This window comes from Arvicola amphibius, chromosome 8 (genome assembly GCF_903992535.2).
Source record: "Arvicola amphibius chromosome 8, mArvAmp1.2, whole genome shotgun sequence".
In the NCBI taxonomy this organism is placed as follows: Eukaryota; Metazoa; Chordata; class Mammalia; order Rodentia; family Cricetidae; genus Arvicola; species Arvicola amphibius.
Window position 1 is genome coordinate 18,206,186 of NC_052054.1, and position 19,717 is coordinate 18,225,902.

Sequence of the window (19,717 nt, forward strand, 5' to 3'; positions counted from 1 at the left end):
GCCATTCGTTCAATTCAGTGCAGAGTTTAGTATGGAATGCTGGCTACCAAACTTCCTGCTCTTTGGGTTTCCTTACTAAATACTCCAGAGGCCTTCTCCATCTCCCTTACCAGCGCCCCACCCCTGCCACATAAATAGAACTTGCTGACTCGGTTTCCAAGTGTCCCAAACAGGTTTCTATTGTGTTTGCCCTGTTTATCTCTCTTCTAAACTTTCTCCTTCCCACTGGTCAAAGCATTGGGCCCTACAAAGCGAGTCTGCCTCCTCCTCCCAGTGGCTTCATGCCACACCAGCGTGATGTCACAGCATTCACGGACAGCTGGCTGTGCATGCCCACAGCCATGAGGCTTCAAGTCAGGTTTCCCTCTGAAACCTGTTCAAACAGGAGACTTCCTGGCCCCTTCCCAGCTAGCGGTGTGCCAGCAAATCTTGGGCACTGTCTAGCTACAGACACCTCTGCAGTGTGAATCTCCCCCTGGTGCTTGGGTCATGTTATATGGCACCTTCCCTCTGCCTGTCAGTGACTATGTCCAAATCTCCCTCTTGTAAGTGATACCGGTCATAATTAGAAATCACCCCATCTTAAAACCTGGTTGAAGTCACAAAGAACCCACTTCAAATGAAGTCCCATTCTAAGGCTCCAGGAGGTAAGACTTCAACAGAATATCCATACCACTGCTTCCCAGGGTCTCTGGGATAATTCAGCACACACACAGACAGATGCAGCATTTGATCCTGAATATGTGCTCAGTGAGTATCTAATGCTGTCCTTATTATTCCTAGATCACCCATTTCCCTTCTCCCTATAGTATCTTCGTTTAAAACATTTTAAAAGCAAGTCTTAACCCAGAGGAATGATGTAATGCTAGAATCATGAGTCTGGGGAAGCCCAGACAGAAAAAAAAAATCACATATTTGATGCCTCCCTAGGGTCTTTAGGCAAGATATGGCCTAAATAAATAAATAAATAAATAAAGAGATGCAAGTCTTTGTTGCAGCCAGTTTCCCAAGAAGAATATCCTAAAGCAGACACAAAAATATCACCACCCACCAAACTCCTTGGGAAAAACTAGTAACAATGGAAATCTGGGTGGCACACTGGAGGATGTCCTTTGTCCTGGGAAGAGCTCAGTGGCTTCCAGGATGCCTGCAATGCAGAGCCTTGTAGGAATCAGTAACAGACATGCTGGCAATTTCGGTTTGTAGAAAAGAACTTCAGTTCTACTATGCACCCTCTCTATAGCTCCATATATAAATATGCATATAAAAATTTTATGTACACACATACACCACACACACATGCACACATACTAAGTAAAAAGCCCAAGAAAAACAGAAAAGTAAGCATGGCATTATGAAACCAAAAATGTATTTGTTAACTGTCAATCCATCTAAAGGAAACAGATTTAGGGCTTCCGGTGGAGCTCAGTTGATAGAGTGCTTACCTAGCATGTGGGAAACCCTGCCCCAAAAATCTTTTTAAGAATGGTTTAGTTTAAAAGAAAGGAAAACATGATCTCCACCCTTGGTTTTAACAAGTATGTAAGAAGGCACATGCAACGGCACATGCCTAAGTCCCAGCAATGCGGGAGGGAGGCTACGGCAGGAGGATCTCAGGAGGCCAGGAGTCTAAGCCAATCTGCACAACGAAGCAGGATTTAGTCTACGACTAAGAATTTTCAGTGTGCGGCTGGATCTAGCTGTACAACAGTGACAACCAAGCAGTTGCCTGATCCCGGTATGCTTTTCTCGGCACTTCTTAAAGCTTGCTTTGATACCGACTCCCACAGGACCACAGAAGGCGGTATGTCACTACCTCCTCCTCCTCCTCCCCCCCAATTACACTGCTAAGTCATTTCTCTACCAAAACAACCCTTGGAACCTTACCAGTGATCTCTGCCAGCTCTGTTGCACAATTCTCTGCATATTTATCGTGACATGACTAGCAAATGCAGGAGTCAGACCCATGAGCCTGCCCACTTGGTCTTTGGCTGCTCCTTGGGAACCATGGGTTACCTGGTGCCCTTGAGCAATTCCTGCCCAGAATTCTCTTCCCCCTTTGTAAAGGATCTGGAACAGCACACCCAAAACCTGCCTGCAAGCTTCTCTACAGGCAGACGAACAATAGACTTATGTGTCTTGCAGCCTTGATGTTTTGATAAAGCCAAACCTCAGATTTGAAAACTAACCTAAAGCTTGAGACACTATTTTGGCTGACAGCAGGAGACTGTCTTTCCCAATGTTGGGGAAGTGGGGCTTCCTGTTTTCCAAAACAGAACAGACTGGAAGTCACAAGACTCCGTGGTGGTATTCCAGAGCAAGCAGAGCAATACTGGCAGGAAGACAGCAATTCTCTGTGATGCTCTCTGTTTCCCTGCGAGGGGTAAGTTTGCCACATTGACCCACATAAAGCGCCCAATGTCTCCAGAGACAGGTAGCCTGGTAAAAGGCAGATTGTAGGCCACACCCACCCACACAGGCACTGCTAAAAAAACAACAAATAAGCTGGTTAAATAGCTCAGTGGATACAGGCCCTTACCACCAAGCCTGCAAGCTGAATTCAGGCCTCAGAACCCACGTGGTGGAAAAAGAGATGTCCTCTGACCCCCAAACTCACACTATGGCATGCATGCTGCCCTTCCTATTCCTCACCCCACGCTAAATCAAATTATTACTATTATTATTAATAATTATATATTATTATTAATTATAGTAAGCAGAGAGTTGGAGATGAAGCATGAACCCTGGGATCAATTTCCAGCACCCATAAATTGGGCATGGCAATGCAAGCCTGTAATCCTAAGACCCCAGAAGTAGACACAAGAGGAACCTTGGCTACATAGTGAGTTCTAGGTCAGCCTAAGTGACATGAGCCCCAGTCTCAGAAATATAATAAATAAGAAAGGAAAGCACACATGTGCAAGCATGCACACACACACACACACACAACATATACACTGCACACTTGCAAAACACGCACACCACATATATACACTGCAACACACACACATATACACCACACCACACACACCAGCAGCGCCCACATCCATCTGCCTTTGATCTACTTCAGAGGACACTCCGCAAACATACAAGATGAAATTGGTGAAGCTAGAACCCTGAGCTGGCGATTTGAGAAAGTCAGACTCACCCAACAACTAATGAATTGTGGGTGCTAAAACATGAGCAATTAAAACACAGCTGGGTTTTAAACAAGAAAACTAGAGGTGGAGAGATGGCTCAGTGGGTAAAGGCACTTGCCACCAACCCTAACTCTTCAAGTTCAACCCCCAGAACCCACATGGTAGAAGGAATAAATCTCCACTTGCATGTCTTAGCATGAACACTCAGAAACATACTCATATGTCCTATATAAGTAAATACAACTTTAAAATATAAAACAAACAAAGTTCAGATGTTTATGTAGCTAAAGGAGAGTGGGTGCCAACACGGGTAATTGTTGGTAGGTAGCTATGACAGGGTTGAATTGGCCAATAAAACAGGACGTGATACCTGAGTCCCAGCACTGGTGAGGCTGAACCAGGATTGTCATTGAGTTCAAGACTACTCTAGTAAACTCCAGGTCAGTCTAGGCCAAAATCAAAACCTGATCCCCAAAAACCAAAACAAAAAAAAAAGTATACAACCATAAACAAAGTGGCCCTCCATGTATAGAAGATACACTAGTACACACGAGGACAGAATTATATACAAATACGCTTAGTCTCGCCTCTAACACAGTATTTGAGCAAGGTGTAGGCCCTGCTACACATCTTTCCATGTTTAAAAAGCGGCTTACTTCCATTTATCTCCCAGCTTGGTTTCTATGGAAATGCTTCCACTAGAGAAGGCATCGCCTTCTAAAGAGACAGACTCGGGATGTGCCACCCAGCTAAGTGATGAGCTGAAAAGTCTCGATGCAGAACATCAATAGAGTATTAGAGTGTCTGACGCAGCGCTGCTGAGACAAGACATTGTTCTTGGCTAACGCTAAAGTTACATCACATAGATTTTACTATACTTCTCGTATATCATTTATGAATGAATCATTAGACACCAATTTAATGCTCATCATGAATCTTCGGTTTCATAATATTCTAGGCAAATGGCTACTACACGTTAGTTTTACAGCACTAAAATTATCCACTAAATTATAACCTGGGCACCACAAGAGATCTAGGTTCCATCAAGATGCTGCAGAGGGCAGTGGCCATACCCCTATACACATGGCCTAATACAAACATTCTTAGAAAGTTTTTAATCAATCTGTAATCAAATGTGCCTTCAAAATGAAATGCTTTGCTTCTTCTGAATAACTCATTCAGAGTCTCTACAGACTTTTCCCTTTATCTCAAACTTCTTCTGGACATTCTCTTACAGTCACATATGTTTCCTTAGATTTACAACAAAGTTAATTCCATATAAAAATGAACGTGGGTAGAATGCTTGTCATAGCCACAGAGTCCTGGGTTCCCTCCAGCCCCACATTAGCTGACATGGTGGGATACCTTATTATCCTGGAACGTGGAGATGGAGGTGACAGGATCAGAAGTTAGAAGCCATTCTTAACCAACAGCAAGTTTGAAAGCAGTTTGGGCTACACGAGACCTTAGTCCATCAATAAATAAATGCACAAGTACCCAGAAAAATATGTAGTCATCTGTTGAGTGGAGGCTTTAACATACTGCTTGTCTCTTTAAGTTGCCTATTAAAATGCCCTCACCACCATCTTTAAGGAACAGCATAAACCTAAGCATGCAGACAGACACAATATCTCACCGCAGTGTTTCCCAGAAACCATCTGGCCCTGTCTTCTTTACTAAACCTAAAACAAAACTAAGACACACTAACAACATACATCTTCTTAAACTGCATCCCCTCTCTATGATCTCCCTCACATGCGGGATGTGACGGAGTCAGTCTCACAGAAGCAGAGAGAAGATGGTGGCTGCCAGGCAGGGGCTGCAGCTGGGAGTACCTGCTGTCCCTGCAGAAGACCGAGGTTCAGGTCCCAGCACCCATACCTGGGGGCTTACAACCACCCATAACTCCAGTTCCAGGAGATGCAACACCCTCTGGCCTCCACCACAGGCACCTGCACAAACATGTGCACATGTACTTACGGAGATACACAGGCACATAAGGGAAATTAAAAATTAAATAAATATATTTTTTAAAGGTGGCTAGCAGAGGTCAGAGAAGAGTAAGGATGGGGTGGGTTGGGGAGAGGCTGACTGAGGGGCACCACGTGACAGATGGGAGAAATAAGTTCTGCATTGCTGCGGGCAGAAGGTTGACTAGAGAGAGCAGCGATGTGCTGTGTGTTGCCAAAAGCTAGAAGAAAGAACTCCTGGTATTTTCACCATAAAAAGTAACAGTGTTAGAGGACACAATGCTGTTAGCAGAGAGGGATAGGTCTGATCTGATGTGAACACATGAGGTTGGGTTTTTGCATGAGGTTGGGTTTTTGTTTGTGGGCTTGTTTTTCAATGATTAGAAAATAAGTGTAAAGCTGGGTGCGGGGGCACTGCACCTGGGTAGTGGTTGCCCAGCAGGCGTGAAGTTCTAGTAACCCGGCCTTAGTGGGGACACCTACAATTCTAGCACTTGGGAGCCACAGATAGAAACACCTGTGTCAAGGTTATCCTACTCCACATATCCAATTTGAGGCCAGCCTTGGCTGCACCAGATCCCATCTAAAAGTAAATAAAATAAAAACCTCTTAGAGTTTTATGTACTTATAAATAAAAATCATGTGACTTTCTCTTAAAAACCACTTTGATATAAAAGAGTCTCACATTATTGTACTATGAGTAGAAAAATAGACACAATGAGAAGTAAATATAGCATTCTAGATAACTTTTAAACAGAAATAGCACTTTCATTACAAATAGCATTTGACCTCAAGAAAATCCTAGCTATTAAAAGCATTCATGTTTTCTCTTTTGAATAAAGAAAATATTTCAAACAAGTAACTTGGCAAGTAACTTGACAAGTTAACAACTTGAAATGATTCATGCATTTATTTTTGTTTTTCTCTCTTTTTCTTTTTTTTTGTTTTGCATTTTGAGACTCTTGCTATGTCGATGCTGGCCTTTCATAATCCTCCTGCCTCAGCCTCCCAAGTGCTAAGGTTATAGGAAAGTGCCACAAAGACCAGATATTTGTTTCCAAATTTTAAATTTCTTCTTGTAAATTCAAAGGGCATTTGAATGAGGTGTGAAGGCCCATGCCTTTAATCCCAGCACTTGAGAGGTAGAGGCAGGTAGATCTCTGAGTTCGAGGCCAGCCTACTCTACAAAGCAAAGCAAGTTCCAGGACAACCAGGACTGTTACACAGAGAAACCCTTTCTTGGAAAACCAAAGGAAAAAAAAGAAGAAAAAGAAAGACAGAAAAGAAACAAAAAAAGAAAAGGCATTTGAGGTAGCAAATGCAAACTTATTAGCTGTTTATTTCATAAGTAAGGTCTTTAAAAATCCACCAATAGGTGTAATCCTATATAACAGACAGACATTCTTGAGCTAAAACACTCCTTTTATCTACTAATAACAATATAGAATACTATATTTTCAAAGCACACGTTAAAAAATCATATAAACAATTTTTGTTCTAAGTTTAAAAAGGACTTGTCAGACTTCAAGGCTTAGTTAGAACTACTAAAAGGTACTTAGGATAGATTTTAAAAGAGCTAGGATGTAGGATACATACTAAAATATTAAATTTTAGTCTTGAAAGGCATGTAGCTAAAATTATGTGAGACATTCATTTATTTTCTTATCTATTAACTGTCTGTAGGAGAAAGAATGAGACAAGCAGGTACACAGCACTGACCCATCACACCTCCTTCCCCCATCCCCTGCTTTAAAGGCATGTGAAAGCCCAATTCGGAAGCTGAAGCAGGAGGATGGCAACAAGTTCAAGGCTAGCCTGGGTGGGCAATATAAGGAGTTCCAATCCAGTTAGATATAGAGTAGAATTATCAAAAAGGAAGAAGAGGAAGAGGAGATGACAACGGCCTAAGCACTAAAGTGAACCGTGTAGGGTGGAATCTGTACATGTCCACCCTACAGGGTATCTCTGCAGACAGTCTGAAAGCACAGTCTAAACAAAAGTGATTCCCATTTCTACCAGACAGCTTCCAAAGGTCCAAGACTTGGACAAATCCTTCAGGGGGAAAACAAACAAACAAACAAAAAAGATTGATCACAAACACAGATGATGTGGGCGGGCAGGTGGCGGGGAAACCAATGAGCAGTCTCCGTTTAAAAACGTGGGCTGTCCCTGCATCCAGAGTTGATTTCTTCACCAGAGCAGTCTCTTTGATGGAAATGTCTGGATCACATGACCTAATGTGCCTACAAAGACACAGGGCAGGTTGTCTCCAGGTGGCATCCCTCCTCATAAAGAATTAATGGTGCCCAGCAAAGCAAAAGAGACACCAGGCAGCTGGCTGGGAGCAAGGCCAGCGGGAACAGAACCACCAGGCTCAGGTCTCATTACCAAGCCAATTAAAGGAATGAGAACTCTTCCAAAGCATGACAATGCCTTGTAGCTACCGAAACAGAGTTTAACTCGAAATTATGGAAAGCTTTGGCTAATTCTTAAAGCCTTGGTCTGACCTCCACTGGTTTACACGGCAAAGATAATTCAGAGTCCTAGCCTCTAGCCATTTAAATCCATCCTTAAGTCAGGAAGACACTTAGAAGTAGAGCCGATTGTCTAGCACACAGGAGGCCCTCAGCTCCAACAAAAAGATAATTATGGATACACCAAAGAAAGGAGTTCAACTTCATCTAAAGCAGTGGTTCTCAAGCTTCCTGGCACGGCAACCCTTTAACACAGTTCCTCATGTTGTGGTGACCACCCCCCAACCATGAAATTATCCCGCTGCTAGTTCATAACTGTAATTTTGCTACTGTTATGAATTGTAATGTTAATATCTGATATGCAGGGTATCTGATAGGCGACTCCTGTGAAAAGGGTTGTTTGACCCCTGAAGTGGTCAAGACCCACAGGTTGAGAATCTCTGGTGTAGTGTGAAACGGCGGGCTGCGTTCCCGCCGCCCAGTCGCAGGCTAGCTTTACACCCGAAATAATTACACGGAAACTGTATTCTTTTAAAACACTGCCTGGCCCATAGTTTTAGCCTCTTATTGGCTAATTCTCACATCTTTCTTTAACCCATATTTAGTAATCTGGGTAGTACCACGAGGTGTGGCTTACCGGGAGAGATCTTAACCTGCGTCCATCTCGGAGAGGAGCAGCATGGAGACTCACTATGGCGACTGCCTGAAGCTTCTCCCCCACTCTACTTCCTTGTTCCCACAATTCTGTTCTGTCTACTCCACCTACCTAATTTTCTGTCCTCTTAAAGGGCCAAGGCAGTTTTCTTTATTAATAATGAAAGAAACATAGACAGATAACTCTCCTCCATCATTTCCCCTTTTTCTGTTTAAACAAAAAAGAAAGGCTTTAACATAGTAAAATTACATGTAACAAAACAGTTATCAAGCAAGAATTACAGTTACAATATTTAGATCTATTTTATCTTTTATCATAACTAAGGAAAGCTATAACTATCTATTTATTCTTCAACTCCATCAAAGACTCCAGAAGGATATAATATTACCTAAGTAAACAAGTCATATGCAACTTTCAAACTCTAGAAATGACAGAGACAACTCGCTGCCTGGACAGTCACCCAAAGTTCCTCTGTACCGTTGGGGCATCCATCTTCAGCCTACAGGCCCATAAGTACCCAGCAGACATTTCCATGAAGCAGGAAATTCCAAAGACAGTTCAGTCACTTTCTGCTGTGTCCTGCAGAACGTCTCGCAGACTCTTTCACGAATCAGGAACCCTGAGAGACCATCTCACCTTTAGGCAAGTTTAGCAGTCCTCTTTCTGTGGGTTCCTTGTGTCCAGTTTATGCAACAGTCCAGGCAAGAGCAGTTTCTTGCCCAAATGGCTAACAAACTCCATAAGTAGCCTCTTCGATGCCCATCTTCCTCTTGAAGTAGATTGGTGCTGCCAGGAGCAGACGTGTCTCATTGTCATGAAAAACCCTAAGTTATTAAAACATTAAATGCCATATTCTGCAGTCTTTGAAAGATATGAAGAATGCCTATCTGAAATATATCTATGCACATCTAGAAAATGACTAACATGACTACAAGCTTGACTATTAATCGATGATTATCCATTAACAACCTATATTTCCTAATTATACATTACATTCTTTAAAATGAACTACAGTCACAATAGCTTAATCAAAATCAGAAATACATATACATATAACAAAACTGACCTTAAAATCTATACCAATGCAAATTATTCATATCTATATCATCTCCCCCTTTAAATGTAAAAGAACATTTATAAACAATATTTGGGAAAATGGGCGCAGTTTTTCTCTCCAAACTGCTTCCTGCTGAATGGGGGCGCTGTTATTTAGATCTTTCATGGTGTAACCTGTGTGCTAGGTTCCTCTCAGTTGGCAGTTGAGTGAAGTAATTTTTTGAAGATGTTCACAGCAACCTTTCAGGAGGGCGTGGTCTATCATACCATATTGGGATAGAAGCAATCCACAGAGTCTCGTCCTCTGTGAAAACAAAAGAAGAAACTCTTTTCCAAAGCATCATGTTCTTAGATCCAAATCCTGAAGTCATACCGTTAAGATGTCCATTCTGGTCTAGACTGGCAGCCCATATAATGAAATGTCTCCCTGTACTTAGCTCCTTTACAGTCAAAAAAATCAAAGAAAACACAACAAAATACATAATCCAGACTCTCTGTGAATTTTCCATTTTTACGTGGCTTATTTTTACTCTATCACTTTACTTCTTTTAATCTATAACTATCTGTACTCTGTCTCTTTAAAGACTTTAACCTTTTTTTTTTTTAAGGCATTAACTTTATTTTTTATATTTTCTTTTTCTCTCTTTTAAGCCTACGTGAGCCATTTAAAGGCCTTCTATGTCTGAATCTTTTCTATTGTGAATCTGTAATTTTTTACTATCCAGGAGCATTTCTTAAAAGGTTAACCACTTCTTAAAATAATACGGTACTGCCTGTTTACAGCCAAGTCTAAACCTTAACTGCGCTGTTATCATGGTAATTACAATAGTTCCTGCCTGAGATCAGTACAGTTCAGCATGGCGGAGCGGAGCCAAAGCCGCTCCTGCCTCAGTCATTTGGTGCCCCTGAGCCGCACACAGTTTCAGGCACACAGCAGTCCACATTGGAGCCGCACTCAGCAGTTTAATTCTGAGACTGAGCGTGCAGCACAGAAACTCTTTTAATCCAAGTTACAGCCAAATCAGATGCGCAGAGCACTGCGCAGACTGAAAACACCTCTCTCTCTATGGCGGCAGGAATCCGCAAACGCTGTCCCGCTCGCCTAAGCCTGATTCCGCCATCTGCCCAGGTGCAGGCAGGGAGCAGTGAGCCATTGGCATGGTCTCAGAGTACTTTCTTTCCGATACCAAGCGGGCAAGGTTTTTAAGTGGATTTAGTCACCACGTTGGAGCGCCAATCTGTAGTGTGAAACGGCGGGCTGCGTTCCCGCCGCCCAGTCGCAGGCTAGCTTTACACCCGAAATAATTACACGGAAACTGTATTCTTTTAAAACACTGCCTGGCCCATAGTTTTAGCCTCTTATTGGCTAATTCTCACATCTTTCTTTAACCCATATTTAGTAATCTGGGTAGTACCACGAGGTGTGGCTTACCGGGAGAGATCTTAACCTGCGTCCATCTCGGAGAGGAGCAGCATGGAGACTCACTATGGCAACTGCCTGAAGCTTCTCCCCCACTCTACTTCCTTGTTCCCACAATTCTGTTCTGTCTACTCCACCTACCTAATTTTCTGTCCTCTTAAAGGGCCAAGGCAGTTTTCTTTATTAATAATGAAAGAAACATAGACAGATAACTCTCCTCCATCACTCTGGTCTAGATAAAGAAGTAAAGTACTTACTAAAAAAAAGTTTATTTGTAGTTGAGCATCGTGGTTCATACTTGTAAACCCACAACTTCGGAGACTGAGATAGAAGAGACTGTGGGTTTGGGTCCAGCCTGGACTACATAGAGTTTCAGGCCACATGACAAAAGTATAAATAAAAAATTGTTTAAAAAGATTTATGTTATCTCTATGTGTGTGTATGTTTGTCTGTACGTGCACTGTGTACTGCTGCCCTTGGAGGCCAGCAGCGGACTCAGGTACTACAGAGCCAGATATTCAGGCAGTAGTGTTGATCTTTATAAGCATTGGTGGGAAGCAACCCTTCATTTCTTTTGCTGTGCAGTGAAAGCTTTGGCTTGACAGTATTAAAAGAGAGATAAAGATGGAATGTATATACGTGTAGCCCCTACCCTCATCCATCCCCTCCAGCTGGACTGTTAGTGCAGTCTCCAAACCCACAAGATTTTACTGAGGTTAAAGTTATAGAAACCGTTTATATCAGTGTTCATTTCTTCCTCCAGAGACATTGCCAATTTATTACCACCAACTAGCATTTTTTCTTAAATGTATTTTTGATTGTGTAGTGGGGAGGGGGCAGAGGTCAACAGCAGTTATCGTCCACTAACTCTCTTCCTTATCTTTTGAGAGCTCTCCAGGGGCTCACAGCTGACTTGTCTGGCTAGCCAGTGTCCTCTGGGATCCACCTGCACCACCTCCTCCGAGCTCTCTCCGGGATCCACCGGTCTCCCTCTCGGCCGGGCACTAGTTATAGCCACTAAAGCACACCAGGCTTTTCACACGTGGGTGCTGGGAACCCACATTCAGGTCCTCATGCTCCTGAGGTAGAAACTTTATGAAGGGAGCCATCACGTAGTAACCCAGCTTTAGCACCTCCCCCTGCCTTTTTTAGGGGCGCAGGGGCGGCAGTAAACACAGGGTCTTGCTCAGGCTAGGTGGGCAATACAGCACTGAGTTACACCCCCAGCCTCGAGAGGCACTTCCGTAAAACACAGGTGTATTCCACGCCAGTTTATAATCCTGCAATGGCTCCTCACTGAAGCCGGAAGAACGATGACGTGGTGAACACTGAACACTGCGCCCACCTCACTAGTCTGTTCTCTCCCGCATTTTGTCCCCCGCTTCTCAGCTAGGCAGGCCCTTCCTCTAGCAGACACGCTACCTCTGGACTGCAAAATGAGGGCAGCAGTGACACAGTCACCTAGAAGCCGCTTTTGCTAAATAAAATGCATGGACTCCCTCTCCGGAGCCCCACAGGGTGACTCAAAGCAAGAGGAAAGCCCCAGCGAGATCTTTGCCTTCATGCTGGGCCTATTTCACCTAAGGCTCAGAGATAAGTTACCTCCTAAAGCCTTCCCCTTGAGTCACCTAAGTTCCGGGAAGAGTGGAACCTCCCAGCACAGACCGCCACCCTTGCCTCCACAGATGAGGACAATTGACCATGGCTGTACCCTTACACTAACAGACTAACAGAGTACCAGCTTACCTGACCAGCTCGCATGACCACAGCAGAGGCAGGACACTGGACACAAGAGTGACTAGGTCTGCTTCATTATGCTTGCTTGTTTTCTATTTAAACCTAAACCTCAAGCCAGGACCCCCAAAGACAAAGTTGGGGCCTGTCTGGGATGTTCTTCCCAGTGTGGCCACAGTCAATACACTGTCTTTTCTCTGTTTTCCCTACTGCTCTTTTTTGCTGACATATCTGTACGGGTGTCCAACTGAGAGGGGAGGTGCAGAGGCTCAGCCCAGCAAGGGAACTCCATCCTCACGCTTGCTGAGGGCTGCCTCCACCATCCTGCCACATCCGGGAGCGAAGAGGGAAGGTTCGTAGGATGTAGCAGAAGGAACAGCGAAAACAGAGACGGGCAAATGAAAACCAACGGGCAAGGTACCAAGGAAAGGAGGCAGCTTGGGAGCAGGGGCCTCCGACACGGGGGGGGGGGGGGGGGGGGGGGGAAGGGGGAGGAAGGCAACGCTCCCCCACAGCTATGAATGCCAGTTTTCGTTGGTTTGGTTTTGTTTTCTTTTGCAGACCAGCACCTCAAGGATTACCTGGAGCAATTCGTCGCCCTCACCTTGACCCCACCCCAGCCCCATTCCTTCTCTGGTCCACAGTCACCATAGCTGAGGATGACCTTGAGCTTCCGATTCTCCCGCCTCCGCCTCCAGTGCAGTGCTGGGACCACAGGTATGTACCATCATCACCCCAGAAAGTAGTGCTGCTCCCTGCCTGCTAGGCAAACGCACTACCCACAGAGCCACACACCCCTAGCCCCAGACTCTCAAATTCCAATGTGTAAATTTAATTAGATCATTCCTTGATAAGCCGTCACTGGAGACACCTCCCCAGGGTACATGTAAATCAACTGTTGCCCAAGGAGTCAGCATGCTAAAGACCCCCTCAGGACCTCACTAGCATCTCTCCTCCTCCACACTTGGCCTGACAAAAGGATGCATTCTTCCCTTTGTTTTCCTTCTTCCTTCATTTAGGTTTTGGGGTTCTGCTTTATTTCAGAACTGGAGTAAACAGCCGGACAGCTGGATACAATAGCTCTGAGGACTCAAGCCTACAGTGTAGTTGTCTAGAATTCTGAGGTGCTTTCTTCCACACTGAGCGTCTACTGGGGGTGCTGGGAACTGAGGACAAACTACAGAGGCCAGAGGGAACAGAGGAAGCTTCCGGTGGCGGTGGGGGTGTCTCACAGGGTCCCGGGAACAACAAGCCCTTACCACACTTCTTCCCAGTCATCAGCTATGGAGGCCTGGTTCAGCCTGAGAGGCCCTCAGCTACCAAAGGCCAAAGCTGAATGACTGTTACCACAATTTGCCATAAAGTTAATCAGTCCTGGGAAAGAAAGAAAAACTTTTCCTATCTAACCATATCTAAATAAACTTGGCAATTCTCACTTGGAAAAAAATAAGTACTATCCCCAACCAGAAAACAAGGGGCAGAGAAATGGTAAAGAGAAAACAACCACACTGGACTCTTAATTCTGCACTTCTGGGCAGGCAGGAAGGTGTCATGCTTTGAGAAATCTAGGCCTGACCACAGTGTCGAGCTATCTAAAAGAATGGCCAATTGCACAAGAACACCGAGTCTGACTGCTCAGGGCTTACAAATATTTCACAACTTGCCTTTACCTTGGAAGCACCCGGATTTTGGTTGGCCTGATGAAATTGCCCAAATGGCAGCCTTTTCAGGGACAGAATTCATTAGCACCCTCGTAAGTACTCCTGCTATAAGGGAGATACCTTTTAATGGGACTTCTGTATTTAAAAAGCACAAGCCTCCTTTCTGACTTGACAAATGATGTGCTACACACCCAGTTAATTACAGGCAATGGAGACTGAAGACTGATCTCAGATACTGAGCCGGGTCAGCTCTTCACAGCAGGGACTCCCATGAGTCAGCCTCTCTTCATTCACTATTTCTGTGTTGACTTACTAGTGTTTATGTGCTCGGTCATTGCATTATTTCCATGCTTTAGACTGTTTTAGTATTCTCTAAGTATTTTGTTAACAATTATCTGAAAAGTAACTATTTGCTGCTTAACTGCGCATGGACTGAATTAATTTGTAAGCAAAATGTGTTCTATGAACTCCAGTATTCATACCTTGTTTACTGAATTATAACTAATTAATTCACTAATAACCCTGCACCACAGCCTTCCCTGGGGTATAACTAATAAATTCCACCCTCACCCTCGGCCTTGCCCACATTAGAGAAGTGAGGGGGGGGGGGGTGGCTGTCAGAGATGTGATCCTGCTCTTCTACCTAAAAATAGCTATTGCCTGCCTACTAGGCTGACTGACAGGCAATGGGTCAACTCAGACATTGTCTCTAGCAAGGTACACGCCATTGGTCAGACCCTTTAGATGACTGTAGAATCCCACAATTACAAACACACAATGAAGGAAACTGTGCCTCGGGCTTCTGCAAGAAGAGAGCAACCCAAATGTCACCGCTGTGTCTTCATATATTACCAAAAGACGCAGTTGTTCATACACTCTTGGAGGACCATTCTCTGTTGGTAGCGAGATCCTGCCTTTTAACATGGGACCTCCCCACTATGCATAAAACAAGACAGTCAGGTGTCCCTTCCTGCAGTTTACTAAGAAATGCCCAAGGTTTGTCCCAAGGAAAACGAAGACTGCACAAAGGATAGGAAAACGTTTGGGTCACAGTGACCTTCTCTCTTCCGGCTTCACACTCAGCTCTAGGCTGGGTAGGAGCACCTATTTTCTTTTCTCTTGCATCTGCTCTTTGAGTAACAGGTTTGATCCTCTAGGGTCCCACCCCATCTTTAACTCAGCCAAAGAACACTCTGCTACAACTAACTCAACAGTGCCGGAATCTGCCAGCCGAAGGAAAACATTCAGAAAGTACCACCTGCCAATCCTCCTCCCCATAAGGCACTCGGTATAGCTTGCATTTTTGCCAGCAACCCCCGCCCCACGCACACCCAGCCCACACCCTCCTGAAAGATGCGCTGTGATGGTATCAAAACCTGTGTTCTCAGAGACGGAAATTCAGAGCGGCTTCTAGGCAAGAACCAGATGAGGTGGAACTTCAGACTCTCGGTCACCAATTTAAAACGCTCGTTGGTTTTTCTGGAATTCCAAACGAGCATCTGAAAGACTCAAAAAATGCCATGGATTTTAAATCCAAAATATTATGGTGTATGTACACTGCGTGCTGCGTACTTAACAATTCTACCATAGGTAAATGTGTCTTTTATTATATAGTTTAAGGCTCAGGTAGAAATCTTTAAACCCAGAAAAATGGGACACACTGAACTTCAAGTTGTCCAGAAAAATGAGAGACAGGCTCTAGATGCAGGAAAAAAATAAATAAACAGAGCTGAAGTCATTGAACATCTACTATTTATTCATCAGGAGTGCATCTCATAAAATCCAAGAAGCAAGACTTCTTATCCTGTGTTTCAGCTGATGAGATGGAGACTCACAAGGGGTGAATGACCTGGCCATGGTAATCGCAGCCAGTTGGAGACGGGGATTTGAACCAGGCATACACCTTTCCACCTAGGTGAGAACTACACTCTGTATTGCTACCACAGAGACGCTGCTATAAACACCTACTCCTGTGAGAAAATGAGTACCTCTGAGTAAATGTCCGAGTGTTTTCGGATGAGCTACACATCTGGCAATCGGAAATCCTCACATGGGTTAAGACGTCTGTGTGTAAAAGCTCTATCCATGCAAACCCGCTACTGAACTTCATCTTCGGGGTATAAAAACTGCTTTCCAGAATTAATGCAAATCCATGGACGCCTTTAGTCACAGGACTGTTCAAAACCTCTTATCAACACACTCAGAAATATACCTCCTATTGTTTTCAGTCCCAAACAAATAAAACAAATATCCTGTAATTCTACAAACTGCAAGAGCCGCGGGCTGAGCGAGTAAACACTGTGGTAGTTCTGCATAAGGAAATGGTTGTTTTCCTCTCGTGGGCACACGACAAGCCCTGTGCGGATAAACATCATTGCCGTGAGGCCATGAAGAGTCCACCCGCCAAATATTTACAAGTAGTATTTACATCTACTTTCTGGCTTTTTCCACGCCAACTTTTCTAAGCAGGTGTCCCTGATTACAGCCAATTGTTCAAAAGCCGCCACTGATGTAACCGGTGGATCGTTATTTATTTTAAAATAATTTTTTTAATTACAGTTTGAAGCCTTGTATCAAGAGAAGACAGCGGGGAGAAGAAAGGATCCCCACAATGGATGGGCTAGGGGCGAGCCCCGCTTTCCGAGCACGCCTCCCCACGTAGCTCACCAGGATGCCCATCACGTCGGTCCAGAGGCGGGAGAAAGCCTCGGAGGTGCCGGCCTCCGGCTCAGGTTCCTGCGCGGCTTCCACCTCGGGCTCGGGCTCCGGCTCCGGCGCCGGGCCAGCAGCTCCCGCGTCCTCCTCCATGACCGCGTCCCCGTGCGCCCGGTTCCCCGCGATACCCACGGCCCACAGCCGCACGTCGGCCGCCGGGGCGCAAGGTCCCCGCCCGCGGCGTCACCAGGCCGCGCCCCCGCGTCGCATGCCCGAGGCAGCGCCGGGTACGAGCCCCACTGCCAGGACTCTGCACCTCGATTCGCGGCGACCGCGATTGACAACTCCAGAAACTTTTCCTAGCCGGGCGGGGCGCAGCAACAGGGTAGCTGGAGCAGAGTCGGCACCACTGGCTGCGGCGGGGAGTTTGAAGGGCGAGGGAGCTACGAGCCCCCACTGCACAGGATCTGTGTCCTGCGATGGGGACCGGCTCCGGGCGGCACGCGACTCGCCTCTACTGGAGAGTCTGCGCGGGGCCGGACAGTGGACGGTGGCGCCTGTGAACACGGGCTAGCCAGTCCCGGACCCCTCTCTTCAGAATGAGCTCTTCCAACTCCACATGACTCCCTCCCCTCCAGGCTCAAGAAAGCGTTTAGCAACAAAAGGTGCTCTGATGTCAGGCGCTATGGAAATGAGCCCCAGCCCAGCCTACAAATCGCCAGTTGAAAGCGCAGCCGCGCCGCGGGCCCCGGACCCCGCACAAGTCCCCAATCGCGCCATTCACCCCGCGCCTTCCGCCACAGAAACAGCAGAAAGTTAATCTTTAAACTGCTCGCTTAAAGGAGGGGTTAGTATGGTGACAACCCACACCTCGCCCTGGGCAAGTCGAACAACCCATGCAATCACAGCCCTGTCTGTCGGCCCAGGCTTCTTGGAAAACAAAGTGTGACAAAGCTCGCCTGGGCACGAGCCATTGTTTGGGTCCTTGGAAGAGTGGGGACATTTGGCTCCCAAGTCGCCACAGTGCTGTGCACTTACAGGGTTTTCGGGTAATTAGGAGAGACCATCTTTGGGTTGTAAGGGTTTTGTTTGTTTGTTTGTTTTACACGAAACGGGTTTTTTACATGAAAAACACAGGCAAGGTGTATGTTCAAAACTAAAGGTTAATTTTATGGCCGTTCAGCCCATGCCATGCACACTCCAGGCCTGTGTTTTCACAAGGAAAAGGCCCTGAAGAGGTTATCTCCCCCCGCCCCATTTTCTTCTTCTCCACTCAGAGAATTTTTCCTAAGAGATGACACTTTGTGAAACTAAAGAAACCCAAGGAAATTTGTCCCTTATTAAAGACTTGGGTTAAAGAGTTGGGGTGAGCAGGGGGTGAAGCAGGGACCCCAGGGACAGAACATTTCTACAGTTTCTCCTTTTCTTTCTCAGCTTACCCACATGGAAGCAGTTAAGCATGTCCTCTGCATCCTCTTGGCCTTGAGAACACCAATCTGTGCAATGGGCGAATAGCTCTCATTGACGAACTCAAACCCCCCCCCCAAAAAAAAGTGGACAGGAGATGGCTTGGGAGCGGGCGGGGGGAGGTGTAGTGGGTTAAAGTGCTTGCTTTGAAAGTGAGGACCTGATTTCAAATCCCCAGAATCAAGTAAAAACCTAGACTAGCCATCTGGGCCTATAATCCCAGGACTGGGGTGGAGGGACAGCAGAATTCTTGTGACTTTGGTGGCCAGCAAGTCCAGACAGCTCATGAGCTTCAGGTTCAGTGAGAGAACATGTCTCAAAAAAATAAATAGGGGGCTAGAGAGATGGCTCAGCGGTTAAGAGCATTGCCTGCTCTTCCAAAAGTCCTGAGTTCAATTCCCAGCACACGTGGTGGCTCACAACCATCTGTAATGAGATCTGGTGCCCTCTTCTGGCCTGGCCTGCAGGCATACATGCAGACAAAATATTGTATACATAATAAATAAAAATAAATAAATAAATAAATAAATATAAGGTGGTGAGTGGTAGAGAAAGTCAAGTGACGTCAAACCCTGACCTTCACAAGTATGTGCATGAGTATACACACACACACACACACACTTACACAACACATACACAACACACATATACATTCAACACACACATACACCCAATACACACATATACATACACACATATACATACACACACATACACACGCAAAGAAAGATTTTACTATCTTTCCCCCCAATTTTTTCTGTGTTTTAACTGAAGAGGAGCCCTAGAACCTGAATCAATGTGGCCAGGTCTGATGTTTCTCTGGGCTGATGCAGTTGAGCCAGGTGGTTCAGGCTTCTCTGGTGCTGTTTGGTGCTGAGAGCCAAAACAAACTCCACTAAGAAATGTGAGTTTTAAAAGAATTGTTCTTGTCTATTAAAGACATCAAAATAAAGAAATGGCAAGCAGAGGAAAGCAGCCTTCACCCTTGACTTGATGGGGATATTTTAGAATTTCGACTTCAGGAAACATAGAGCCTTATGCAGCCTGTTCGCTACATAAAAACCTGGCAAGTGAGTTACACAAGCAGGACTGGGGGCTAGGACAAAGATGGGGCCCATCTCAGATACCAGTCAGGGGTCTTTCTCCTCTTGACTCAGATGACCTGGGGACAAACATCAACCTTTCAATGATGCAGTTTCCCTATCCAAGGGAAGGCAAGGCCAAGCTAATTGCCATCCACAGAGGCTTGTGTGTTTCTGAGTCACCTAAAGATAGTAAGGTTGCGCTGTAACACAGGAGATGCATCAATGACTGAACCCTCGCTGGCACTTGGCACTTATGGCTATCAACCCTTTAATCACCTCCACAGTAAGTTTGCTGGCACTCCCTTAAACCTGACTGAGGAAATGAGGTGAACGGCATTTTGGGGGAGGACTAATACCTATGTCGATAGCAGAAAATTGTGTTTTTGCCATATTGCCTAGT

General features: G+C 45.3%; 1 protein-coding gene across 2 annotated transcripts in view; it reads right to left on the reverse strand.

Annotated features, from left to right (window-relative positions):
- The window catches only part of Sash1 (SAM and SH3 domain containing 1), a 169,557-nt gene extending 152,091 nt beyond the window's left edge, over nucleotides 1–17,466 (reverse strand). Inside the window, exon 1 of one of the 2 annotated variants that reach the window (XM_038338613.1) lies at nucleotides 16,778–17,466. In XM_038338613.1, coding sequence (XP_038194541.1) covers nucleotides 16,778–16,918 — 141 coding nt within the window. In that variant the 5' untranslated portion in view covers nucleotides 16,919–17,466. The remainder of the gene's footprint in view (nucleotides 1–16,777) is intronic. The other variant, XM_038338612.1, reaches the window with a different exon arrangement.
- Between the last annotated feature and the right edge of the window lie 2,251 nt (nucleotides 17,467–19,717).